The sequence below is a fragment of the Homarus americanus genome, unplaced genomic scaffold (assembly GCF_018991925.1).
Source record: "Homarus americanus isolate GMGI-L3 unplaced genomic scaffold, GMGI_Hamer_2.0 scaffold50281, whole genome shotgun sequence".
In the NCBI taxonomy this organism is placed as follows: domain Eukaryota; kingdom Metazoa; phylum Arthropoda; class Malacostraca; order Decapoda; family Nephropidae; genus Homarus; species Homarus americanus.
In genome coordinates this window covers 1,865,996-1,893,832 of record NW_024742338.1, presented here as the reverse complement: position 1 = coordinate 1,893,832, position 27,837 = coordinate 1,865,996, and the positions used below count along the sequence as shown (strand labels likewise).

General features: G+C 36.2%; 3 protein-coding genes across 4 annotated transcripts in view; 1 reads left to right on the top strand and 2 right to left on the bottom strand.

Moving 5' to 3' along the window:
- The window catches only part of LOC121876830 (epidermal retinol dehydrogenase 2-like), a 67,878-nt gene extending 64,101 nt beyond the window's left edge, over positions 1 to 3,777 (bottom strand). The window contains exon 1 of the mRNA XM_042382274.1: positions 3,755 to 3,777. Within this exon, the coding sequence (XP_042238208.1) occupies positions 3,755 to 3,757 (3 nt within the window). The 5' untranslated portion in view covers positions 3,758 to 3,777. The remainder of the gene's footprint in view (positions 1 to 3,754) is intronic.
- A 287-nt stretch (positions 3,778 to 4,064) lies between these two features.
- On the top strand, positions 4,065 to 12,189 carry LOC121876738 (general transcription factor IIE subunit 1-like). The gene is made up of 10 exons (XM_042382099.1): positions 4,065 to 4,166; positions 5,641 to 5,771; positions 6,306 to 6,472; positions 7,359 to 7,487; positions 8,427 to 8,585; positions 9,426 to 9,499; positions 9,996 to 10,080; positions 10,616 to 10,759; positions 10,886 to 11,105; positions 11,591 to 12,189. The coding sequence occupies exons 2-10, from the start codon at positions 5,651 to 5,653 to the stop codon at positions 11,773 to 11,775; spliced, it is 1,284 nt and encodes a 427-aa protein (XP_042238033.1). The 5' UTR covers positions 4,065 to 4,166; positions 5,641 to 5,650; the 3' UTR covers positions 11,776 to 12,189.
- On the bottom strand, positions 12,096 to 27,074 carry LOC121876737 (STAM-binding protein-like). Of its 2 annotated transcripts, none has more exons than XM_042382097.1 (11): positions 26,986 to 27,074; positions 24,713 to 24,817; positions 23,742 to 23,840; positions 23,467 to 23,551; positions 22,070 to 22,153; positions 20,844 to 21,031; positions 19,022 to 19,210; positions 18,550 to 18,730; positions 18,278 to 18,415; positions 16,687 to 16,902; positions 12,096 to 15,164 (listed from the first exon to the last, which is right to left on the bottom strand). In XM_042382097.1, the coding sequence occupies exons 2-11, from the start codon at positions 24,814 to 24,816 to the stop codon at positions 15,096 to 15,098; spliced, it is 1,353 nt and encodes a 450-aa protein (XP_042238031.1). In that variant the 5' UTR covers position 24,817; positions 26,986 to 27,074; the 3' UTR covers positions 12,096 to 15,095. The 2 variants fall into 2 exon arrangements, with proteins under 2 accessions (XP_042238031.1, XP_042238032.1); XM_042382098.1 differs by lacking the exon at positions 26,986 to 27,074 and adding an exon at positions 26,860 to 26,985.
- Between the last annotated feature and the right edge of the window lie 763 nt (positions 27,075 to 27,837).

The window sequence follows — 27,837 nt, the reverse complement described above, 5'->3', positions numbered from 1 at the left end:
AATATACATAAGGATATATACAAACCTTTTAACAGACACAGATATACGTAAATAATCAGCACAAGAAAATACACAATAACATTATTAATATATGATGTATTAATATTAAAATAAAACCAAGTTAAAATATGATACTGAATATTGAAAAAAATGCATTTATAAAATTTCACAATAACTACGTAATTGTTAAGGAATAATATTGTAATCGCTTACTATTATACTACAACAACAGTGCAACATGGCGGAGGTCGGATGAAGTCATTATGACATGAACTACAATAAACGTAAATTACAATTACTGGGATGAATATGATTTGTTCTCAATGAATGGATTTGTTTTATACTATAGAAATGTATCTTGAAAATAGTTAGCTTGGGGGCACAAGAACTGATCATAATGGTACTAAACTATTAAAAATTTCTTAGGCTTTTCTTGGTTGGATCAATTTAGTCTACCACTATTTATATACCTGCACTGTCTATGTACGTTGTTTGTATACCTGCACTATGCACATTGTATACTATGTATAAACATGCCAAACCAATGTGAACTTGCATGATAATTTTATTGAATAAATATCTATGTGTAAATGCTTACCTTATTCATCCAATTTTAACTTCTAATTAATAAAACGGAAAATGTTATGTTGTTATTCCTGATACACCTGAGTGAGGGGCGAAGGTGCAGTACTCTAAACCTGCATTACAACAACACTGGCTCTTCTGAATCTTGAGTGGACTCGTATAATACCCACTGCCGAGCCGATGTCCATAATTAACAACTGTACTAAGTTATGAAATCTGATATATCTAATATTTTATAAAACTCGTATTAATTATCACTATTATTATCCTTATGCAAAAAAATCAATAAAATTTAAAATAATTCATCTGCACTTGGAAGATATACTGTAGGTATATGATAATAATATGGATGCTCATAGAAGAATTAAAGAAGTGATTTTTTGTAAATAATTTTACAAGAGGGTAATAATATTTATAACGATCATTAACACGATAAAGTAACATCAAGATCACGTTTATTATCAAAATATGGCTCCGTTATTTCCCTCGGGGGCTCTTCGGTGTTGAGTGTTCAAATTATGAAACTTCTCGGGGCTCCTGCCAAGGAATACCTATTTAGAAAGTAACATTCCCAAGAATTGGTCGGATGTCACAAGAGATACTTGGCATCTAATTTAGTTGGCGACTCGTGCATTAAGTAGCGCACTGTCGCAAGTCGTCTGTTGCGTTTATAAATTTGACAGGTGGCATACTGCGAGCGGAGGTGTTGCCCTCGTTGAGTGCCCGCCCTTATTTACACTGAGGTGCCTTCTTGTCTCACCAGAGAGGTCACCCATGATGAGCGTACGCCTTACGGGCCTTCCAGTGCCTGTAACTCCACGCTCACCATCTGTAGTGCCCGCGTTGCCCGGAAGGACATCCAAGCTCTCACCACTCACCCGTCCTTGTGTCAGCTCTTCGGGAGTACTTCAGCTTGCTTGTTAGATGGATAGCCCACCTGTTATCAAATCTCCTACTTTATTTCCCACTTACTAACTTTACCTTCCTCCTACACCTTCTTGCTCCTTCAGAGACAACGGCTCTCTTCTCTACATCTCAACAACAACTTGCTTGTTCTCTTAGGAAATTGTATGTGCTATAAAGTGCTCTCTTATCTGCATGTCTACCTTATTTTTTTATAATAAGAGTTGTAACGGCTTTTGAAAACTAATTATGAATTGTGCTCGTTGTGTATGATTTGTTAGTTTTTGGTAACAATAAATATGATAGACATTATGAATATTTTTCTTTAGCCTTTTATTAATTCCACTTGTAATTCAAATTGAATATTAAAACAACTAAATGAAATTTATTGTTGATTTATGCTTAGACAATTCAGAAGAGTGAGAGGGAAAGATTATTTATATTGGGCTAGGCCCAATATAAATAATCTAGTGCCGTTTTCTGTGACCAATGGAATACTTTAGTCTACCTAAATGGTTTTCTACTCGTTCTCTTTTTGGTAGTTAGCCCACCCGGGCACAGGTCATCAACCCACAACGAGGCCTGGGGGGCGAATAAAATAACAGTAAAAGGAAATTAAAAATAGAAGAGAAAAAGACTATACAGGTATTAATATACACCACGAAGATGCTGCTGCTTAAATAAACTTCTGACAACTAGAAAGTAGAGGGATTGTAGAGGATACCTCCCCTACAACCGCCGTTTGTCGCTGACTAACCCGACCCTCTTCGAGTTCCCCAGCCTGCGCCTCGTGGTCTAGGTCGGCAACCAGCGCCGCCTAACAAGGCGGAGGTCAACTATCAACCCACCCCTACCCCCGCTATATGACACCTCACCCCGCCGTGACCTACCTCTTTCTTCTACCTACAGCCACCAGCAAGCAACACCTCTGCTCCTGCCTGGTGGCTCCCGCTCCCGCCGGCGACTATGGCGGCCCACAAACTGGTCCTCCTCTGAGCACCCTCACCAACCAGCTCTCTCTACTCCACGCTTGGACCCACGCTGCCACTCCCCAGCACCAAGCTGCATTGTACATCCAATACAATATGTATACAGAGAGCACATTGTGAGTTTCCTTTCTCCAACCCATCCTGAGTGTGAACCAATATCTCAAAACCCCACAGGATTATAAGGGAGTGTTACTTTTTTTTTTAAAGGGAATTAGCCCACCCAAGCTGCTGCTTAAATGGGGTCGTCTTATCAAATATTAATTTTTGGAGATACAACGAGAATATATCCTTCGAGACAAGATACAAATAAAATTAAAATTAAAATATTTCTTATATTAAGATATACTGCACAAGCGTAAAAGCCTTTCATCTTTGAGAACTTTGAGTTTTGAAAAATACTATTTCTTTGGGCTGTGTGAAAGTCGGAAATGGAGTCCCATATATTTGTTTTGTGTCGTATAGAGAAAATAACACTAGGATTGATTTTCATCAATTGTATCTTAAATAATGAATTTTTTATTTAATGTTGTCATTATTATAAATCGCATAGATGTTAGTGTTTATTAAAACCTACTAGAAATATAAAAAAAATTGTTGGAAAAATTCGGAAGATGATTAAGCACCCTAAACGCTGTTTGGGGGAGTAGATTACAGTTAGGATGGTTAATCTTAAGCTTGGGGTCTAATCTTCAGGTGATCCGTTACGTTGACATCGGGTTGTTTCTATTAAAAATTGAATAACATAAAAGGTAATTATTAGTTTTTCGCCCATTCCCCTCTTTTAATGTGTAGTGTGTTTTAGTCAAATATGACCTTCATTTCTTGTGCAAATAAGCAATTTTGTTCTTGAAAATCGACCTAACCTTATCTAACTTCCTAACCGGAGAGCCCTGCCTGCCCCCATACCCCCAGCAATATTAAATATAAAGTACTTACTTTGATATCTGGTACCAATAAAACCAAAATTGTGGAAACGTCATGCCGTAATTTTACGTTTTTTGTGGACATGAGACAACGCTGGGACAGAGCGGGACAGCGGGTCTGTTTAAACAGTTCAGACGAGAACATGCGCCGACAACAGCAGATACCTAATGTTTGAGGGTAATTGTATTAAAGAGTAGACATTTTCACAAGAAACGTTACTCTTAAATATCGATTCGTAATTAAAAAAACAAAACATTTCGGGTTGTCTGAAACACTAGAACATGAATGGGTGAAAGGCTAATATTAACCAAACTATCTAAGGCACCAATATAGAGTACTGTACACTTATTTACCATGAACTACAACACTCCTGGGGCCGGGATTCACGAGGAACTGTCAATTAAAACAGTGATTAGTTCTTGTAAGAGACACCTAGTAATGACCACTGTATACATAGTGTGTACGGTATGTTTTAAATACGAGTCACAAAATGTATTAAGTAAATAGAACCTAATTTAATTATCAAATGAATATTTCTAGAAAAGTAAAATAGTAAAAAAATAATAAATGTTATGTATTATGAGTAAAAAAAACTTATGATATAATTCAATGACATAAATGCATAAAAATAATTCAACGCTACATAAACCTGAACTACGTTTTAAAAGTTGTCCACAACAAGAGGTGGCGACGCTCCTTCAGTGTACACAATATTGTACCTGTACTCTACCTTTATTACTTTACCTGTCCTCTCATATATTGAAGGTACTTATTGTAATGTTTATTTTATTAGTAAAGATTCGGAAAAGGTCGACCATAGAAACTACTAACAAATATAGGCTTATCTAACGTAGTGTATTTCAAGGTAATCTGAACATTTCCTTCACAAATGAGCTGTATTGGAGATATGACCCCCCCCCCTCTCCAATTATCAACAATATTAGTTGCACAATGTTGATAGGGTTTTCAAGTAGAGGGGAAATTGTGGTGTAAGATAATGCAAAAAAAAATGTCGAAACGCAGCCTAATCAGAAAAACCAGAAGGATCTGACCTAACCTAGCCAAGACCCCCCCTCGTATAAAAACCTTCCTAATTAACAGATGCTAGAGGAGAAAGTGATGCTAATTGTAGGAGGAAGCGGTGGAGTATAATCTTGTGATCGTTATATTCTGCTTGGAACATGTACAGATATCCTACAAGCTATATATTTTGTGTGTGAACGCCTGTAGCACTTCACAGAAGTTGGCAGACTACCATGAGCCTTAAAAATGTCAATGGCAGCAGCATCTCTTTCAAATACCTGTACACAATGAATGGTTTGCCAAGCTGACGATGAAACACACTGGCTCCGCGGGGAAATTGCTACGAGGTTTTAGATTATTACATGGGATTATACAAAATTATTTCCACAATGTTTCAGTATATAAATTCACCTAATTTCCTGAATACACTAAAATGCCTATAATAATATGGTACAATATTTACCGTAGTAAGACAGTTATTATCTTCCATTATTGTGTTTTATACAGAAATGTTCTTAAGGTGTTGGTTTTTTACGTGTATGGAATGATATGCTCAGCATACGAACACTAAACCTACCACCTACTACCTATTGTGTGTAAAGAATACATTTTTAGTGTGTTTATGGTCCCAAAAGTCAATAAACTTGTATAGAATATTCAGGTGTGGTGAGAGGATATTTGCCTTCCTAACCAACCTGAATTCTTGTACATTTGCAATATTGTCATCAAGTGTTACCTACAACAGTATACTGTATATAAATTATATTCGATTATGTAGCAGTTGCTGGAAGTGTTTGTAGCTAAGTATGGAAAGGTTAGGAATAAATAAACAATTATCTCTAAAAGGTGGGTGTGGTATTACAGTGCTGTACATGTAAAATAACTTTGACATTTAAAAATAATTATTTCTCCTGTAATTATTATCAACTGATGAATCTACAAATTTATAGAGTACCGGGTAAGGGAAATAAGTTTTGTCGATATAATTAGAGAAAAGATATTGGTAGAGATATTGATAGGTGAAACCATAGGAAGAAAGGTCAGTGGAAGACACAAACTGGGATGAATAAAATTAAAAGTTTGTGTTCCATTAAGAAATGTAAAATTTGGGAAGATTGGTAATGACATCCCAAAAATGTGTGGAGTAGTGGGGTGATGGTGTCAGCTTTCACACCTGAGGATAGTTAACCTGATGGATTGTTTGATTGATCTACAGATTAGCCAAGATGGATGGGGAAGTGATGATGGAAGTACCCCAGAATCTACAGATGCTTGTACGTCTGGTGGTTCGTGGGTTCTACACCACCGAAGACGTCCTCATTATTGATATGCTTGTCAGAAATTTTTGTAAGTTGTAGTGAATTATTACTGTAGTATTGATTTATATTGTATTACATATTTTTAACCTCCTTCCATGGGTCTTGGTTCAACAGACTTTGGTATGTTGTCAAAGTAAGAGAAACAATTGAGACCCTGCAATTGTGTGTAAATGAGGCAGAAAGTCAGATCAGCAACCTGGGACTTGGTCACAATTTTTGTGGTGCCATACGGCAGCAGGGTCTACCATTAGGCAACACATGCTTTCAATATCTTCCCAGGCGGTAGTACCTCCCTGTTTGGTAGCTGCCTACCACCTACTACCTATTGTGTGTAAAGAATACATTTTTAGTGTGTTTATGGTCCCAAAGTCAATAAACTTGTGTAGAATTCTTGTACATTTGCAGTAGTTTATATTTAAGGGTTAATTTAGGGGATCAAAAATTCCAGACTGATTTTTTAGCCCAGAAATATACTGCTTTATTAATGTTTTCTTCACATGCACACACAAGTTTCAGACACAATATTGTGCCAACACTAAACCTCTAAAATGACACTCTTAAGGTATGAGTGAAGAAGACCTGTGTGACTTACTCAAGTTTGACCGGAAGATGTTGAGGCAGCGAATCAACACACTTCGGGCGGATAAATTCATCCAGGCGAGGATGAAAATGGTGACATTAGAGGACAACAAGACACAGAAGGAACAATACTACTTCATAGACTACAAGGTAAAGTATAGTTACATTTGTTAAGGTACAACATATAAACTCTGTGTGTGGTCAGGAGAAAGTTGTCTTAATTTATCCCTTTCCCATATTCAACACTCATGGAGATACAGTACAGGTACAGTATTTACATAATTACCATTACTTAATATGGTGTTTGTGGTAATGTGAATACTGTGAAATTACTCCCTTGATGATCAATGTTTTCACCATTGTATAACTTGGCATTGAGCATGAAATTTGCTGATGGCAAATTTAATACAGGTCTAGAGGTGTGTCTACTGGTCATTGGAACATTAGACTGTTGCTTGACGTAAGAGGATGGGTTATGAGTTAGGCTTCAAGTGGTAATAGAGTATTATTTCATCTATTAGGTGAGCATTTATGTACTTCTATTCTCTATGGAACCAGAACTATAATAAACCTCCATTGAAACCCATTGTCAGGTAGCTCTTGTTACAGGACCACCACCACCACCTCCAGAACATCATGGTAGGTGTAACATGTCAGTGGCTGGGATGTGTGTGGTGTTAGTTGTATTATGTCGGTTGTGAAACATGTCCCATATTTCCCTATAAATTTTAAATGCGACCAGTGTTATAGATTTGTGGTCTTGGAACATAACCCTAGTTTATCAGAAAGTTAAAGTCATCAATTATTGTTGTTGGCTGAGTTGTAGTAGCTGTTGGGAAGCATTATTGTAATATAGTGGTCTGCTGGAGGCATAAGAAAAGCAGACTGTTCTTTACATACACTGTACAGTAGTGTCTGTGTGTGTTTTGTGATTTTCCCCACCTACCAAGAATAATATTTTTACCGCGTCATTAGGTTATTACACTACACTATAAAAAAGTTTTATTAACGTAAAATTTCATTGTGTACTTTTCAGAGCTTTGTAAATGTTGTCAAATATAAGTTGGACCATATTCGGAAAAAGCTGGAGATGAAAGAGCGCGACCAGACGAGCCGAGCATCATTTATATGCCACTACTGCCAGAGGTCATACACGGACCTTGAGGTACTTAACTTTCATGGTTCTTTTATTGAAAATATTCTTATATGTAAACTTTAATAAAATTAGATTAGTCATATCCTGTGACAATATTGTACAGTACATCCTTGACTCATCTAAATTCAAATTCACATTCTCATATTAGTTTTTGAATACAGTACACATACTGTATCTCTCTTTACTGTAGTATTATTTCTCAGTCGTGCACACCTTTACATGCTACATCACAGGACGGCCAGAATCAATAGCAACGCAGATCCTCTCATCCAGTCTTTGATACTCAGTTCTCTCTAATTGTGTTGTGATGGTTCTCAGGTTATGATTTAGGTGTTTTGTGGTGTAACCGTCCCTGAATACAACGTAGATCACACTTATGCTGTACAGTAATTAAACTTGTAAACAAATATTGTGTGATGTGAGGTGGTAGTTTTGAATCACAGTGTAGAGGAAAATGTTGGAATGGTGTAGTGTGAAGGTCAGTACAGGCCACATATATTTACTACTGAATACTGCAGTTGTAATGAAATGTAAGGTATTGATATTAACCAGGAGAAAATTAAGTGCAAAACATGAGCATTAGTTTGGGTAAAGACTAGTAGTGAAGATGAGGTATACAAGGTGAGTGAGAACATAGGTGGGTCTCTACAGTCTTGTGAATGTGTCCATTATTTTGGGTCCACCTCTGTACTACTGGGATGTATCAGATGCTGTGAGCCAGAACAAACAGGTGACAAAATAACTAGAGATGTGTTTATTATACCATTATACTTATTACAAAGTTGTTAGATTATACTTTCTCCTTCTCCCCAGAGCCTTGAATATTATTGTCAGTTTCCTTTTAGTGGAGTCAGAAGGTGTTTCTTTTCTCAGTAAGAATTATGAAAAACAACTATTTAAATTACTTGTGCATTTTGTTTTATGAACATGAATATATTGGCGAACTAGGCTGACCAGCTGTTAGACATAACAACGGGACAACTATTATGTATCATTTGTAAACAAGAGGTTCAGGAAGACATGTCGGGAATGCCACGACACGACACCCGGATAGTTCTTACAAATTTCAACGAGCAGATGGAACCTCTCTTCAACCTCCTGCGTGAGGTAAGTTGTACACCATGTTCATGGTTGTGGTCAGGACTATAAAATGCATTTCTCTTCTCCCTCCCACATGATTTTACCCATAAACAGTATTGTCAGCATTTTATTACGGTAAGCTTCCCGGCGTATTTCACGAAATGATTAAACACCATAATGTCAACCTAACCTAACTCCCCCAGGTAGCTTTAGGGTGTTTAAACATCAGGTGGAATAAGCTGGAGGGGGCTAATCTTCATGTGATCTTGCTCATGCATTCAAGGTCCACGAAGCTGGTGGTACAGTCTTGTTTATTGTGTTCATATGTTAGTGATTTCATCGTGAATCAGATCCAATACTCACAATTTCTGACAAATAGTTTGGAATATCAGCTTGAAACTTAGTCTAGTTGTTTAAAGTGATGAGTTTTTAAATCCTTTCGAATATAATACAAATGTAGTGTATAGTTTGTCAGACATAACATACTTCAGCTGTTAAAACTACATTGTACTGTATGAGCTTAACCCCTTGAATATGATGACATTGTAATTAAAGGTTATAAAACATATTCAAGTTATCAAGTCAGTGTATTCAAGGGTTAAGTCATTATACTCAAGAGGTTAAGTCATTGTGGTCAAAGGATTAAGCATTTTGTATATTTTTTTTGTCGTATCACTTGACAACGTATTACAGACATACTGTACTAAGGCTTCAGTGACGTTATGGCTACTGAGGATGTTATTAATTTTTTGTCGTCCTCCCTGTTGACATAGTGATATAGAGATGTTTTTATTTTTTCATGAATAGCCACAGATAATGTTTAGTTCTATGGATATTGTCTCAACATTTTATATACTGTACTTCCAGGTTGAAAACATAAAACTGGCTGCCAAATTCTCAGAACCACAACCAAAGGACTTCAGCGACCTCAAGAAAACTGGGTGAGTGTGTGTGTGTGCATCCTTATGGAAGAGAAAGTATACCGGGTAATCCAAATTTTTTCACTCTACTCAGTTTGACAATTTTGTATGGATCAGTAAGGTATTTCATATTATCATCATCATTACCACTGAGAAATATACACCTATGCTTTCTTGGGGGTTACTGGGTCAAAGATCAAGGTTAGAATTTTGGTCTAACTGGCTAAGGGGTCTACTGTGCTCATTGTGGCTATTTTAAATTAAATTAGTTTCTATCCCAAGTATTTTTTAAAATGGTCAAGGTGTATGAGGGCTCACAAGAGTATAGTATGCAGGGATAAAACACACTTAACTCAATTCATTCATTCATCCCCAACTTGTGTTAAGAGAAACAAAGTGAATTAAATCTTCCACACATCTAAACCTAAATATGACTGGTTTTATTTTTCAATATCATAAAGTAAGTGATTTGTAATATTGTGAGTATTTACTAAAGATAGTTTATTTTTCTTACTAGACAAGCACGATCATTAAAAGCCCCAGCACATGGAGAATCGGGTCGGGCGTGGTCTGGAGATGCCACCAAGAAGTCTGGGTTTCAGGTGAGCCATTCATCTCATTCCAGTTATTCGTGTCAAACCTAAGATCAGGTGAGACTAAAGAAGGCAAAAGTTATACCTAGTGTTAGTACCGCCAAAGACCATGTTTTCAGGTAAATAGTAATTATGTACCAAATGACAAGCAGTAAGTCACACGCATCAGTAATCACAGGATCATCTTACATCTTCAAGATTCAACAAAAATTTATGCCAATTCATGAAAACAGTGGAAATGTGCAACTTTAAGGATATGAGCCAGCACATGTGGGTATTGCTAATTGTTTTTTAACACTTTCCTTAACCGTCTATACTTGTCTTACACCAAGTACTTTCCTATTATTTCTACCCAGTCTTTGAGGTATCTGTACCCTTGACCCACCTCAGTCAAGAATACCAGAGGAGCAAAGATAATAGACTGACAGAAAAACAATGGAGGATTAATCTCAACCCCCTTAGCTATTTTACGTTACTTTTACTATTTTTTTCAGCACAGAGACACCCCTCATACCCAAGGAGCTAAAGAAATTTATTATTACAGGTTGAAGGATCTATTGATGTCAACATTAATGCTGACGGTACTGGAGAGGAAACTGTCCTGACCAAGGAGAAGCCCATTTGGTTGTCTGATGCTACCTCCCTCATCACCACAAACATCACATCATCAGAACCAGCTAAACCTAAGGTAACTTAATTAGTTTTGTTTGAACCAATGTGAATTTGATAATTTCTTTATATTTTTTTATAGTTATGTAGTCTTCATGTTTTTATAAGTTTCTCTTTTCTTATGTGCATTTTTTTCTCCACTTAGGCTGAGACTAAAAAAGCAAAGCCTTCAATCAGTAACAACCAGCATCAAGTTGGTTCTGGAGCGGACGATGTGATGATGTTGTTACAGGCACACGAACGCAAGTCCAAAAAAGGCGGTCGACGCAATTCTGACAGTGACTCTGATGACAGTGCTGAAGAAAGCATAGCAAAGAGACCAAAAACTACCGCATCAGATACTGCGTTTGGCCCAGAGTCTCGAGGTAAGTGCTATCGGGGCTTTGTTTTGTTATGTTGTGTACTGTATGCTGCTGTTTCTTGGCACAAGATGGAGTGATAAATGTAGATTGTCTTTTAATACTTCAGACAAACTACACATCCTCAAAATCATCATCTTTCTCTTTAGTGATTCTCTTATTCTAACTTTCTACCTCCTCCACTCACAGCATTCATGGAATTGATTATCTTTGCTGTAGTTACTTTTATTAAAATGCTAGGAGACTAAAAAATTTACCTCCTTTTATGGGCCCAAGCACTACTGTCCTTGCTAATATTAAATTACTGTACTGGATATCATCTTACATGATGTATTGATCATATTTTCTAAGTCTTTCTTTTCAATCGCCATAAGTTGAGATGTATAACATAGTTTAGCATAAAAAATGATTAATTTTATGCAAAGCAAACAATACTGTATAAAAAATAAATAAATTTGGTAAGTTTCATTGATTGAAATTGATGTTATAAGGTGGAGACGATATTGAAGTGATGGACTCTGACGATGACGATGCCACAGTTCCACAAGTGAGTGTAGCAGGGGAAAAGGTGGCCATCACGGAGGTGGACAACGCCCTTATTGCCAAGATGACGCAGGAAGAGAAGAATTCATATATGCTGATCTACCAAGATTACATCGGTTCATTAGATGACTAGAGTAATTAAATTCCATATTTATTTTTGCTTACATAAACACCTTAACTGTTAAGTTTTCAATCAAGGAAGGACAGCCAGCCATAAAACTTTGCTCCAACACACCTGATGACAACCAGGTCACCAGAGCTGTGCCCACCCCATGGTCTCTGCTGCATCTTATGGGTTGGCACCCTGGGTTTGTGGTGGCGAGCAGAAGGAATTTGCTTTGGTTTTACCTAACAGCTGCCATCAGATAGCCACGACTAACCCACACGAGCGTGGAAAATGGCCATAGAAAGTTGATGATGATGACGTCCACCAGGATTAATCATACAAAATTCTTCCAAGGTTCACAGTTTTTTTTTCATTAAAGTAATAGTGATAATGTACTATTAAAGCTCATCAGGAAGAGGTATAGAATGTTTCTATTCACAAGACTCAAATGTAATTAACATTTAATTTCTTTTTTTCTCTATCCTTTCATATATTAAATTAAAAATGAAAAGAAGAAGAAAACAATGTATTATTAACCTTTTAGCATTAAGGAAAGATTATACAAGTGCAACATGTAATGCAAATTGAAAATATTAATTTCTTTGAATATGAAATATAAAAGCAATAATTTTTTTACATCAGAAGTACTTCACTAGCATCATAAACTATATATATATATACAGTACTAAAAAAATTATCAGATATGTTGTAAAATGGGATTTACGGTGATTAAACATTTGCAGGGAAAGGTTAAGTTACAGCATGACTGTACCACAAGTGACACTCTTAATGGTGTGTAACTAAATGGCACCAGCTATGTGCTGCCTGGCAAGAAAATATCACATAGGAGTAACATAACAATTTCAGTTACGATACATTAACACTTCTTTTCTCTAGTCTATATTATAATTATATAAACATCTCGTATCCTCAAACAAGAAAAAATGAGCACTTACGAATCTGTCTCAGTTCCGCTGTTCTTGTGTTTTCCTTTACAAATGTAGGAACACTTGGTCAACGATCCTTAACACACCTATAAGATTTACTCAATTGACAGTCATCATGAGCAACACAACTCCTGAAGTAGCTGTGTCTTGCCTGTGACTCTTACTTTATAACTTAAACAATACTGTACTATTCAATTAAGTAATCAATGTGACACGAGATGTTTACAGTATGGTGCATCCCTACTCACCTGCTGTCTTATAAGCCTTTTGATATTACACAAGTAGGAGGGGATTAACATAGTGCTTATCCACTCTCATTTAGCAGCACTATTACCTACACTGTCTGCAGTTTTAATCACCAAACTGAGACTATTGTAAAGATGATAATGTATGTGGGTCATCAGGCTTCCAAGGCAGCAAAATAAAGTACCTGTACTTAGTTTTAGCACTAAATCCTGTACTGTTTATCCCAAATGAGAAGGGGTTAATATAAACTCTTAACTTTCTAATTATAAAAAAGATAATTATATTCTATCTCTTCAATACCACCCAGAATTGAAGTTGTAAAATGTTCAAAACTTTACTGTTGATAAGGCATATCTTAAAATTATCTACTGTATAGTGAAAGTATTGCAGTGTTCTTTAGATATTATTTGTTATTTTTCAAAGCTTTTCTGAGGGTTCAAATGAGAGGTAAGTACTGTACAATGGAAACCAGCTGGAGTGTGACTTTCTACATTGTGTTCATCAAAATCAGTCTTTCCTTTAGTCATGGCTGAGCTATAGATGTATTGGATATGAAAGTGAAGCACTCCAAATGCCAAGTTAAGAGTATGAATGCCACTCTGCCATCAGTTTTAAATGACTTGGAGGGAAAAAAATCAGGATTACTTTCTACAAGCATCGGTATTTAAGCATATTTGTGGCAGTTAGTAGCTAAATAATATTGTTAAATATCACTATTGCTTATCTCTCGAACACACCCACACTTTTATACATGCACTGCTTACACCTGGCCTGAATAATGTAAACACGATGACATTATTTCAAGTAACTATTTTCCGACGTTTATCATACATGCAATCCCAGCAATTCATCACACCGTCATCACTAAAGATTACTTCTCTACACTGTACGGTTTTGTTTTCAATTATCAAAGATTCTAGAGTTGTATAAAAATAAATATTGTGATGTTTGATTATATTACTGTACTTAAACTGTATTACATCCTAGACCGAATAACAACTTAAAAAAACAAAATGGAAATGGACTACAGTACTGCCAAACCAAAATAAATGTTCAAATTTAATTGTTTAGAAGCTTGAGCACAATCAGTTAAATAATGAGAAGTACAGGAACCTAAGCTCAAGATCTATCTGGTTTCCATTGTACAGTAGTTGATATTTGCTCTCCAACAGGTAAACAAGTTAAAATCCTATATTTCAGACCAGTGTTTCTTCATGATTCAGAATAGGTTGTATCTGAAGCCACAATAGAACCCCCAATCAAAAGATTTTTTGTCAGTGACAACCTTGTAATTAAAATTGAAGAAATAGTGTACCTGTACATACACGAGTTGGAAGCATGATGATTAGTGAAAGTCACTCTGGTGATGGGTGATGATGATAGCTTGTGTGAAGTGGAAGGAGAATATCTGTGTGTGTGTGTGTGTGTGTGTGTGTGTTTATTTCCACCCACCCTGCATTAAGTTAAAAAAAAAAGGAGTATTCTTATCCACATAGAGAAACACTCTTAGCTGATGCAAACCATCATAAAGTACTGTCAAAAAATTCAGGTTGTCATTAATTAAAATTATGGATATGACTTGGGTACACAAGGAGGTTTGGTGATGGTTCAGACCCAACAAATTGTGAGAAAATCACTTGATGTGCCGTATTTAATTATCCCTCCCACGATTCACTTCTGGCCGCTATACTGTAGTATATTAAAATTACAATCAGCTCGTTGTAAAAAGCACAGATAACTGTCAACAGTACAGAAAGTTAAAACATGTAGCTATACATGTTGTAGTGTATCAATAAACTGGAGGAAGTGCCACTTACAGCACTTTTAATAAAACAAGAATACAAAATAAAGATATCACATCACTAACAACTTAAAGAGAATTGCTATTAAAAGCACAGTAGTGATAACATTTGTTAACTATTCTAAGCTAGTCAATCATTTATTATATGTTTTCCTAGAATTTACAGTATTGTACAGTATCTTCCTAAGTCTACCAGAAATATAGATTTTGTTTTTTTGATCCACTCTGAATTAACTGAGTTTGGTTCAAGGTAGATGATATTTAAAAAAAATAATAATAATAATAACAATACACTGGATGCAATTTCCATTAATGTGAAAACTACAGAATAATTCTTACAAAAAGTATAAAGCTCACTTGGAATCCCGAAGGTCAATGACGCCTATGGGCAAACTATTTTCCAGCGTCACGTGGGAAGCATCCTGGGAAAAAATTAATTAAAATAACTCGGTTAATTTATATCAGGGTGTGATGTCCCTTTATCTTTTCATATAACTCTTGTATTCCCCTGTCATTATAACAGTTCCCTATGCTGAACATATGGCTTATAAAAAAAATAATCCTTCAAATGTGTCAAATATAATAAAACTCATTAAAATTGATATACAGTATACAAAATAAAATTATCCTAACTTTAGTCTGAGGTATAATTTATTACTATACGTTAAAATCTAGTGTTTTCACCTAAACATTTCTCAGAGAGGTAGGAGCCAGTGAGCTGGGAAGGGGGGGGAGGGAGTTGAGTCCATTATTTGATTGGACATTAACCTGGCGACTGTAATTCTCTTAAATATTAATTGTGTGCATACCATCATAAAATTAAGATGTTATTTTTACTACAACATAGGTATTGCGTCGGAAAAAGTGGAGTTTGGGGGTCGGGCCAGTCTCTATTGGAATTAATCCCATATGTTCTGTTGTTCACTTTACGAGGTTTTTACTTTCCGAGGTACCCCGTGGGTTCAATTGACTGCGGGGTTCAATTGACCGTGTAAATCGGAGTACTACTGTATATGTACTGTATATTAAAAAACTCTTACTTCAGTGCTTTCAACACAAACATCATTACTGAGCACAGAGGAGGGTAAATACCATCCCTTGAACAGAGCTTCTTAAGGTGAAGGCACAATCAGTCCTTAACACTTGACATTGAGTGACAAAGTAAGCATGTTAGAAAAGCTTCGAGGTGGTACACAAATCATGGAAATGGCCCCCACGTATAGAGTTAATGAACCTACATTTATAAGTCTTCTCATCTTATATATAGTAAGCACAGTAGCCTATAGTGTTGTATGGGTATTCTGAATGAGTTATAGAATTCATAAAAAATTTACCGTAGTTTTTTGGGTTGTACGAAATAGAGGAGGACTGTCAGAGAGGGAGAGTTGTTTGTTCTTTTTTTTTCTGGAATGGATCCTTGCTGTAATTTATTGGAATGTATCAACTGCATAAAGCAAGGGAACATTGTGTGTGTGTGTGTGTGTGTGTGTGTGTGTGTGTGACTACAACTGGTCACCCTGTAAAAGATATAGGGCAGCCACATGTGAAGCAGGCAGCATCTATGCAAATGGCGGCTGTGTTAAACTTTGATTTAGCTTTTCTTTAATATTTTTAGCTGCACATTATTTTATTAATGTTTCTAATGTGTTAGGTAGTAAATTACAGTAGTTGTGTAATATTTATCATTAGTTAGGTACGTTTTTCTCTTGTTTGTAAACCGATTTCATGTTTTTGGGGTTATGATATTGGGGTATTTTTCTTATTAGGAAACCAAACTCTATTTTTTCCATTTGTTCTGTTATTCAAGACACGAAAATTCACTTAACAAATTTTTTTTAAGGGAGGAAGCAACCCAACCCATTCGTGTATAGTATACTGTATATATATCTAACATTTTTATGCATAACCCCGCATACACAAAAATGTATCTACTGTACTACTTACCAGGAACAACGGCGGCTCTTTTGGGTGCGGATGAAAACCACTCTGGTGACAGTTGGCAATAAAAGGTAATCCATGGTCCTGGGTGAGAGTGAAGAAGCCCGTCTCTTCATACTTTGGGGCACAAACAATAGCCACGGCCTCGGGCATCATCAACTGGTATGAACAATGTGTGTGAAGGTCGACACTTGACAAGAAAGCCGTCTGTGTTGGGTGAGTCTGGAAAAAAAGGATGACTTAAATATTAAAACTACCATAATTAGGAATAATATTTGAACTAGTTCTATTTGTGAAATCACATCCTTACCAGCTTCAATAACACCTACTGTATATTATTGTTTTTAAAGGCCAAAAATTTCAATAATGGATGGTCCCAATGGTTTCTAGATCCTATTTTCCCATTACAGTAGTACATGTAAACCTCGATAAATGGTGGGGTTAAGTTCCTGAAAAACCCATTGCTAAGTGAAATAACATAGATAGGGAGCATTATAATAAGGGGTTCAATGGGATACATTCCCAGCCAGTCCCCAAACACAAATGTATCACCGACCAAAAATTTCCTACACTACTACTATCAGTACCAAACAAGTAAACAACACTCATATCATATTTGACAAGTCTGGTGATCATCACATGTCCCCTTCAAGGCTAAGGGGACTCTTGTAGGTGGAGTGGATACGTCACTCTGACTCCCACACAGCCTCTAGGGAGTCTCATGCCGCTTCACAATGTCAAGCTTCACCTCAGAGACATAGTTGTCTTGGATGCCTTGGCCGTCCCAGACATTTTGAACCACTGCTGTCTTCAGTCACAAAAACAGAGCAAAAGCATTTGTCACAAAACACAGCTAATGATGACAGCGGCCGACACTGTTCACATAATTTTCACAACAGCAGAGGTGAAACATTTTACAGCCACAAAAAAATATAAAAAATATATCACTTTTCACAGTCACCATAACAAAGTTCAGTCTATATGTTAGTGGTGTCCTCTAACTATAAGAAAGAAAAAAAAAACACCGATTATAAGAACACCGTACATACAGCCAACGATGCTCAATGGCGGGGAGATGCGATTGATAAAGAACCAAGCGCAGGACTGTAGTGCACGGGTTGGCCGTGTGGCAATGCACGGGTAGTTATTACCTCGGCTGACAAGTGCAACCAAAGATGCGTTACCTATGGTGGTTCATAGGGTTAAATATTGTTTCCTTATAAAATGTCAGTGACTTGACATAGAAAAATATAATTTGCATTGCTTGGAATCCTTGCAAGACGGTGTTTAATTTGAGCATATACAACCCATAATTTGCACTAGAGATTAAAATAAAATTTACAACCAGTGGATATCAATGGATAACGATGGACATCATTAAAGCGAATTTTTTTATCATATATAGCAAGATAGTCTTAATTCATGACCATTGTTAAAGTAGAATATTGCTGAACAAGATATCGTTTATCGAGGTTTACCAGTACATGTGTTTACACATGCATGGTTACGAATGCTCTCTGGGGACACAGCTAGCATAAAAATGTAGGTTTACTACACATCTCTCCTGTGGTATTGACCACAGGGGAAAACTACTTACATGTATCCAGCCAATGGTAATAAGGTCTAATTTATCTTGATAATCAAACAGTTCCTCTTCCTGTTGGGTGGTGCAAGAGTCTGAGGTGCCACACTGCTTAGGCACCAACAAGTGAGTCACCAACAATCTGTGTTGAGCCTGAAACATTTTACAAGGATATTTGAAGTGGTCTCTCACCAGCAAAAAGATTCAGAAATATAAGGCAAAATCTATGATTTAGGAATAACAAAAATTACTGCTTATACTATATAGAAACTGTAAACTTAACTCACCAGTTTGCCAGCAAGAATCCCACAAGTTTCAACATTACGTTGAGTATTTGGCTGAGCCAGAGCCATGAACTTGGCCATTAGTTCACTAGGAACCCTCACTTCACGTAGACCTCCACTCTTTGTCCCCACGTTGGCACTTAATAGTGACGTGGGTTTACTGCTGCGGTCCACCTGAGGAGTGCTGAAATATCAAGAAATAAAACAATCACCAAATACAGTGCAAAACAATTAAGAATTCAAAACCTAAAATTCCACAATAAAAATAAACTTACCACTAGTACCCACTTAATTATAAGATTACTGTTTATAAGAAAATTATACAACAAATACAAGTTATAGTTAGGGAAGTTTTCAGCATGGCACAAAGAGTGTTGAGATAAGAGCCTCAGCAGCCCCAGGACCCTAAAGTCATTCATGAGCAGTGCCCCTGCTTACAGAATTAATAGTTCTCATTATACCCTACTGTACATACCTATGAAGCATTGGCTTCAGATCTCTTGATGGGATGTTGGGTAAGGAGTGAGCACTGTTGGGTGGGTACATTGGTGATACACAAGATGAGCCGATGACCTCTGGTGGCCCACTTGGTCTGTCATCATTACTAAGGTCATTCAGAGTTAAAGCTGAGGTAGGATAGCTTAGGCTACCTAAATCATCATACCTGTAAAGGACATACATCTTATTTAGTTGCCAGTATGTTTACAACTGAAGCTAATATTTAAATTAGTGAAGAAAACAAATATTATCACATGTCTTATGGCATTCATAAGGGATGATGCTTGACACAAGTTTGTAAAAAGTTCTAAGAGAAAATTTGGTATTATTAAAAAAGACCTATCAATACTCAAAGGCTTTATATGTTCCAAAATTTAAAGCAAATTGGTTGATAGCATCAATATAATGTTTATGAGCAAATTATAAACATTTTAATATAACAATTTTGACACTGTACATACTAAGCCACCTGCAGTGTCCTGACCATATGTGTAGGAACACTGCTGCCTGCCAACTTTCTAGAGAAATGAGAATTATCAGCACTTACTGTTTATAAATATAATTTGATTTATAATCTTCATGCCTTTTCCCACTTTATACTGTACAGGGTGGTTGGAAACAACAGTAAGTGTACACACACACATATTCAGTCTTCCTACTGGGGTACTTCCTGTCCACATCACTCCAAGTCTGGCTTACTCATTGCTTCACACAAGCCAGCATCCTTCCCTAAAAACCACTTCATGCTGTGCCCTACACAAATCCAACCCCACTGTTGCTTCCTGAATATCCATGACCCTCATTTCTAGTGTAACTCCACCCCTCCTTCCATCCACCCCTCCTTCCACCTGTCTCTTACTATCCACCTCAGAATAGCACACTTTTACTAATCTCCCACTTCCCATTATCTCAATATACTCCTACAACCTAAGTAGATCCTGATCTGTTCTTTGCCTAACACTCCATTCAATTCACCATCTCCTTTCTGTATATCCTGCTCTTATACAGGTACTTATTACTTACCACTCATTGCTCTCAGAGACAACATTTTGAAATTTGTTCCTTCCTTTCCCATTCACAGTCTGTTTCACACCCATACAATATCTTTGGCTCAACACCCAAGTACACTCCACTTTTGCTTCCATTGATAACGTTCCTTCCCTTCACATATTTCCCAATCTACCTATAACTTTATTATTGTTATTATACAAAAAAAGTACTTTTAATTTTAAGAGTTAAATGTACTTTGATCATAATAAATTGACACTGGGTAATGTATTTCAATTATAACGTAAGTATTCACAATTTATAAATGTACAGTACTTTGAGAACTAACTTGAACAGACTCAATTTACAGGTATTGTACTGTAAAAACTATCTGACACAGGATAAACATACTTTGATTATAAAGTAGTTATAATGGATTAATGTACTTTGATAATAAACTAAATTATGCTAGAGTGCATCATCCAGGGGGTAACTCAGACTATGACTATAACTTACGCTGGGGGAGCATCATCCAAGGGGTAACTCAGACTGTGACTATAACTCACGCTGGGGGAGCATCATCCAGGGGTAACTCAGACTGTGACTATAACTCACGCTGGGGGAGCATCATCCAGGGGTAACTCAGACTGTGACTATAACTCACGCTGGGGTAGCATCATCCAGGGGTAACTTGGACTGTGACTATAACTCACGCTGGGGGAGCATCATCCAAGGGGTAACTCAGACTGTGACTATAACTCACGCTGGGGGAGCATCATCCAGGGGTAACTCGGACTGTGACTATAACTCACGCTGGGGGAGCATCATCCAGGGGTAACTCGGAGTGTTTGTGATGGATGGACTGTAGGTCTCGTATTCTCTTCTTCTCGTCCTTTATGTCTTTCCTCCTCTTGTAGTCCTCCTCACTTTGCTGTCTTTTCCTCGTTTCTTCCTCCTGAGCTTCCTCTTGTTTACGTCTAAACTGTTCTTCCAAAAGTTTCTGTAACAATATTAATGAGGAGTCATGCATTTCAGCCCAAACAGTATTCATGCAAGTGTTATTTGTATCTACCTGCAGATCTAGGTCATGGGTTCATTGTTCTATTTGGGACACAGATAGGATAACAATGTCCCAGATGAAATAGCCTGTTTTCTAAAGGTCTTACAAGTTCAAGTTACACAAACATAGAAAATGATCATGAAATGTGGTGGTGATGATTCTTGCTACCCAGGGTTTTCTTCCATATATCATTTAATAAGCAACTTGACACATGTTTTTTTTTTAAGGACGTGTCATTTTATATATTATGGAGTGATCTCTATAAGAAGATACCTTAATGAACAACCTGTACTGTACTCAGGTATGTGATGTGTCCTCCTGTTGTAATACTGTACCATAATATAGTATTACAGGAGTCAGCTCATTACTACAGTATACCCCATATGTAGGGATGCACCAGATACTGTACTAAATTTAAAATTTTACTTTCTGACCAAATTTACCCGAGATTAAAAAATGTGGCCAGAGTTAGTTTTTGTTGATTTATACATAAATACTGTACATGAATAGGGGAATACATTACTCTGTAAATCATTGTAAAGGTTTCTTTCTTATCTCCTTTAAAAAACAAAATACAGTAAATTAGCATTTAACTACTTTAATACCACCATAATAATAAAAAAATAAAATACTCCGTACAGTAAATAAAAATGAGCTTTGAAAAATTACATGATGATGCTGGAGATGATACAGCAACTCCAGGAACATTCAATAACTTTTTACTGTCACAAGTAACACAAGGGTGCAGTTTTAGTCAGTTAAAGTGAAGTATTACAGTGAGGCACCAACATCAAGCTGGTTTAAACACAATGCACGACTGGTGTCAAATCTGATATTTTTTTCTCCAGAAATGATCAGTTTATTAAAAAAAAATGCTCTTAAGAGACGAGGGTTTTTTGGAGACACTATATTTTGTTTACATGGGATTCTCTAACATTTTCCACATCAGGATATGTAGTATTAATTTAATCGTCTTACCTGTTCTTGGACAATAACGTTGTATTCTCGTTGATATTTTTCTCTCAGTTGGTTTTTCAGTCTCTCTGCCTTTGGAAGAATTTCCTATTGCAAAAAGAAAAAAAAAATATTGTAAGACAGGTAATGATTAAAAACTGGATACTGTATACAGTATAAGCATCTGCTATGACAGTTATCTGGGTTGGTACATTGTAAAAAATACTGTATGATCATCTCCAGAAAATAAATATACAGTATTTTTCTTTCAGTCTTGTAAGTCTTTTCCCAGTATGGCACAGGGTAGCCAACACCAGGATTAACCACAAACTATCTCTTCATGTACAGTCATCAACACTCCCTCTCTCTGTGTTGAGTTGTGCGATTGTTCTCTGCCCCAAAAGTTGTATGTGATGTAATGTACATACTTGTGTCTCTCTTTATAACTCTGCATTTTCCCCCAGTAGTTCCTCCACTTATATAAATGGCTCACAAGATAAAAAAAAGTTCAAATAAATATCCATCAAATATGTTTGAAACTAAGATCTCAGACTGAGATTTGTTTGCTTATACAGAAAACTGGCAGTCCTAACATATAATGGTTGCCTCTCGTGTAACAAGGATGGCCGGCCCTAGGGCCACCTAGGTGTTTAAGGTGTAGAAGCTGTCGCCAACACAACAACCACACCCTAAGTTAACGAGCTGCATGACCCAGTGTCAAGGAATAGTCAGAGAAGACCAGACAACTCGCCACCTGCACTGGCTAACCATTACCCCGGAATACGATCTGCAAATCGATTAACATCCAGGTCCCCAATTACTGCTGGGTAGACAGATGTAAATGGTTTCAAGAAACTTGTCTGTAGTTTCACCCTGCCCGGGGATTGAACCCGGGTCCGCTCGCTTGTGAGGCGAGCATGCTGACCATTACACCACAAGTCACACCCAAACACATAAGTACAGTACTGACCTGCTGTTTTACAGATACAGAATACATACTTCCTACTTCTAGCTGAGAATGTCAATAACTGCATTAACATTACACTACTGTGACCGAGCGAGCAATAGTTGTGTACTGTGACGTAAGATTAAGGGATTGACTATATTGTATAGGTCCTAGTAAGGCACTTGTCAGAATTCTATACTGAAATAATATTAATCATTGTCATTTATTCAACATTTAGTTATACTGTACATACTCTAATAAAGATTGCCTTGGCCCTTGCCTCCCCACCCTACTTGAAGGGCTAGTCCAAGGGGAGTTGGGGGCCACTGGTCGCCCCAAGCTGTCACCCACAATTCTTAGTCTCTACATTATTTCACAATCACTATGGTAATACAGTATCAACTCACTGTTCATAATAATGAGTTGTCAGTTTACAAACTATTTTTTTCAAAATACTGTACAGTACTAAACTCACCTTAAGCTTTTTAGTATTAATAGTTTTATCAATTGATGAATGGTTAGAGAAGTCTGGATGACTTCTGATCTTTTCCAAGAATAACCTGCAAAAAAGTTACATCTGCTGTAATAAAATTATACAATACTGTACTTTATTTCAGTAAAGTGTAGGAAAATACATTTATTTAAGATAGTACTGTGCTCGTAATCACAAGGATGTTATCTATTGTACAAATGTACCGTTAACTGTCTTGTTTATATGAAGTAAGACAAACATTCAGAGTTTCTACTTACGTCATAAATTTCATGTATAAAATAAAGGCATTTTCAAGGCTTCCCTCCTCAGCATACACATCAGCCATCCGAACCATTTCCAAGCCTGACCTGAAGTACCTGCAACAGTGACCCTTTAAATGATCAAGCCCAACTTTAAGACTGTTACAGTTCTTTGTAACATTAAAACAAATAATAAATAAAGAAAAGCATCTCTGAACTATCAGGTAAAACTAACTTTAAGTAACATATTGTACATTTCATACTGCATATAAATACTGTACAATACTGTTTATACTGGCAAATGTAAAGTACTGTACAGTACAGTATTTAATTCCTGAAGATTGTAATTTAATTCAGGAATACAACTCAAGACTACAGTATATGTAATACAGGTCAAGTTATAAATACAGTACAGTATGTATTGTAATATGAAGGTGGCACCATAAATACCGTGTCTAAATACTGTATAACCAGAAATGTACAATACTATAATGTATAGTATTGTATAAATACTGTATAGCATAATTTAACCCTGTCCTTTAACATTAGTAATGTAATCAGCAAAGTGACATAATGTAATAAGTTGGAATCTATACACAGAATTCATGCCTAGATAAGTAAGATTAATATACAGTACGTACTGTACACAGTATTAAGAAAAGTGCACAGTATAGTACAGTAAATTCTTTAATATCCAGGAACCTCAGGATCAAGACCAAGTATAACTTAACTCACCAATTTTGACACTGTTAATGTTATAACTCATTCTTATCTATAAAACTAACATTAATACATACTGATACACAAGTACAGTAAAAGTTTTAATAGCCTGCACTTTATTATCTGATAATGAACTGCTACAATACATAATTTTATATTTACTCTGTAATGTGGAAGTGTTTTTGTAACAAAATACTATGCCTGTGCAATACTAATTATAAGGAACTCCTTTAAATTGACAAATGAATACAGTACAGTATATAACTTACCTGCGAAGAGGAATTTTACCATCAACTATAACACAGTCACTCTGGGAGCACAGCAGTTTAATACGCGCCGCCGGCTCCAGGTGAGAAAAATCCGAGCCCGACATCCTGAAAACACATTAATGTTCCTTAACTTCTGTACTTTAATGTTAAAAGTTAATGAGTTAGGAATTATAAAGTGCACCTTTGAATAAAATTAGAGGAAAATGCTCCTTCAACTGTAGTACAAATCTCAAGTACTGTACGTCCCAGTCTGGATTACTCTACACAGGCATGGAAACCCTGCCTACAGAAACATCTAACATCCCTAGAAAAGGTGCAACACAGAGCAGCAAAGATAATTCCAGAACTATGTCATCTCAATTCACAAAGTAGACTGAGGGCCTTAGGACTAACAAGTAATAATCCTTCAGACAAGACACAATAGGGCAAATATCATTGATACATTCAAATCCCAAAAGGGATGGAAAACATGAGCCAAGACATTTCTTTGTGATGTCACGCACCACCAACATGAGAGGACATAACTATAAGCTCACCAAGTTATCATGCAAACCGAATATAAGGAAATACTTTTTCACACAATACATTTTCTTCGGAAACTTATATTTTTCAAGTTTATTTTACCTTTTTTTTTATTTCACCTTAAAAAACTGAGAAAAGCTTTGAAGTAGAAGGAAATTATGAGGTAAAAAAACTCCAAAAATTGACGAAGACAATCCTAACCAAACCTAACCTAACTACAGAATTACAGAAAACTTTAAAGAGTGTAATATTTAAGAACAGGTGTCCGGGTTAAGAAGCCGAGTTAAGAAACTTTTCAATAGAAGAAAAGTTCTTAAATTTATCAAGAACAACCCGAAAAAAGTGGAGGAAATAAACTTTTGCAAAACAAAGAGATCATCAAGAACCTAACAGCTCTCATATATCAGTACTGAATACATCTCTAACCAAACCTAACCAAAGACACAAAGACCTGACCTAATCTCCTTTTCAGGGGGGGCAGAACCCTCCTAGACCCATGTGTAAACTTAATCTAACCCAACAAAAGAAAAGAAAAAACAAAGTAACCTAACAACCAAACATGAAATCGAAAGGTCAGAAAACGTTGAAAAATATCAATTTACGACAAACAGGCTATAAAGTATTCTTTTTTCTATCTCCCTGTACAGTACAGTATACAAATTGATATAGAATTCCGTGATTGACCTTTTCTGATTCTTAACCAACAAAACTATGTACTGTAGCCAAATAACACCTGAAATGTGATTTGTGCATTTTATTGTGTAAGTTACGGTATACAAAAATTTTATTCACTACAAATTATGTTGTGAATATCAAATATATCACTAATGTTATTTTAAGAGACAAATCAACTGAGTTCAGCCACATATGAGTTAATATTGCACAGTGGGTCATTCTGCAGCAACAGAGCACAAGGTAGTACAGTAGTTTTATTGTGGTTTTTATCAATTCATCAAAAACAGTGTAGCCAGTTTACTTCTTGCTTAACTGACTCCGAATAATTTTCCTAGTAATCAACATACATTATTTGTATACCTACACTGCCTATATACATTATATACCTGCTTTGTCTATATACATGGCAAGTCAAAGTAAACTTATATGAAAATTTTTCTGATTACATATCCATCCATCCATCCACCAGCAGATCGCCTCGAACAAAACAATTCATTATTAACGGGGCAAACCTAAAATATACCTATAGCCAAAGATCTGACAACAGAACCACAAACTCAAACATTCAAGTGAGGAAATTTGAAGTAGGAACAAAATCACATTAACTATCGCTTTGTTTTTCAAATTTATCTGTGAAAATGATTCCTAACCTTGAAGGGTTATTTTAGGTTTTTTTTTAACCTCATATTATACTGTGGCTTCCGGTCGTGACATTAACATATTTTCTCTCTTCCAGCACCAATATTTTACACCAATCATATCTTATCACTAAAGTCCCTCTACAAATTTTCCGAGTACTCTTATAATGTAACACACATCTCTACATTTTTACCAATCTGTCGAATAAAACAGTAAATTCGTAAAAAACCTGTATCATAGACTAGTGTTCTACTTCCTTGTCGCTGAAAATGAAGGTTAAATATATAAACTAAAACTATTAAGTAAGTTACCTGCAGTGTGAAGTGTGTCTTGTTCACTCACGCTTAACTACATCATTCTCATTGTATTCACTCTAATTTGATGAGATATTGTCAAACGTGATTAGAGAGAGTATGAAGGATATTGTGGAGTGTTACCTGGCAGGGGAGGAGAGTAGAGGTCAACCTTAACGCTGGGTGAAAGGTTTGAGGCGGCTGTGACGTCATTTGTTGACACTATCATCTGATTCTGACACACATTGCCTCATCATGTTTAGCGATATACCACGAACATTGCAATTCAACCAATTACTTTCCGATTAACAATGGTTCGATTAATCAACTTTCCTCTTATTATATGATGTAAAAATTCACCTAACCGATCTAATTAAACTAAGATAATAACAACAGCAAGTAAAATACAGTTATTGATAATTTCCGTGGTATTTTTCTAACAATGTCTAAATGAATGTGCCACCACAGGAAACCTAATAAATTCATTCCACAACATTTTTTACAACTCGAGGATAATTACATGAAACATAAATCAATTATATTTTCTGTTAAAGATTAACTCTATTCTACCAAATGCATTTTACCTTAAACTGGATTTATTGACACGTTCCCTTTCCGCACACGTCTCTATCATATTGAACTTCTTTCTTGTTAAATATAAATGTATCTCAATATAGAGGTGTGTGTACTCCTTTTACATGCAACTTACCATAATTGGAATTATTTTCGAAAATGTTAGTCTATGAAGCATCATAGTAATTGATAATGCTCATTCTGAAATCTGTCGTGCCCAGATGTTCAAGATTTTTTTTTTCCGCTGTACATGGACCGTGTACTATGCCTAGACAGTGCAGCTAATATAAATATATAAACAAGACTGCGGGCATACAAAAAGTGGTATCTCTGCACTGTCTATGTAACCATGTATACCTGTTTTGTAAACCTAAATTGTCTCTCTCTCTCTCTCTCTCTGAATATTTATTAGCCGATCACGTC

Excerpts from the sequence above, each read along its gene's own strand:
- LOC121876738 (XM_042382099.1), top strand. The coding sequence starts at position 5,651 with ATGGATGGGGAAGTGATGATGGAAGTACCCCAGAATCTACAGATGCTT. Across the intron at positions 8,586-9,425 it reads TCTTCAACCTCCTGCGTGAG|GTTGAAAACATAAAACTGGC; the intron begins GTAAGTTGTACA and ends CTGTACTTCCAG. Across the intron at positions 11,106-11,590 it reads GTTTGGCCCAGAGTCTCGAG|GTGGAGACGATATTGAAGTG; the intron begins GTAAGTGCTATC and ends TGATGTTATAAG.
- LOC121876737 (XM_042382097.1), bottom strand. The coding sequence starts at position 24,816 with ATGTCGGGCTCGGATTTTTCTCACCTGGAGCCGGCGGCGCGTATTAAA. Across the intron at positions 23,552-23,741 it reads TTATACATGAAATTTATGAC|GTTATTCTTGGAAAAGATCA; the intron begins GTAAGTAGAAAC and ends ACTTTTTTGCAG. Across the intron at positions 16,903-18,277 it reads TTACCATTGGCTGGATACAT|ACTCACCCAACACAGACGGC; the intron begins GTAAGTAGTTTT and ends CTTTTTTTCCAG.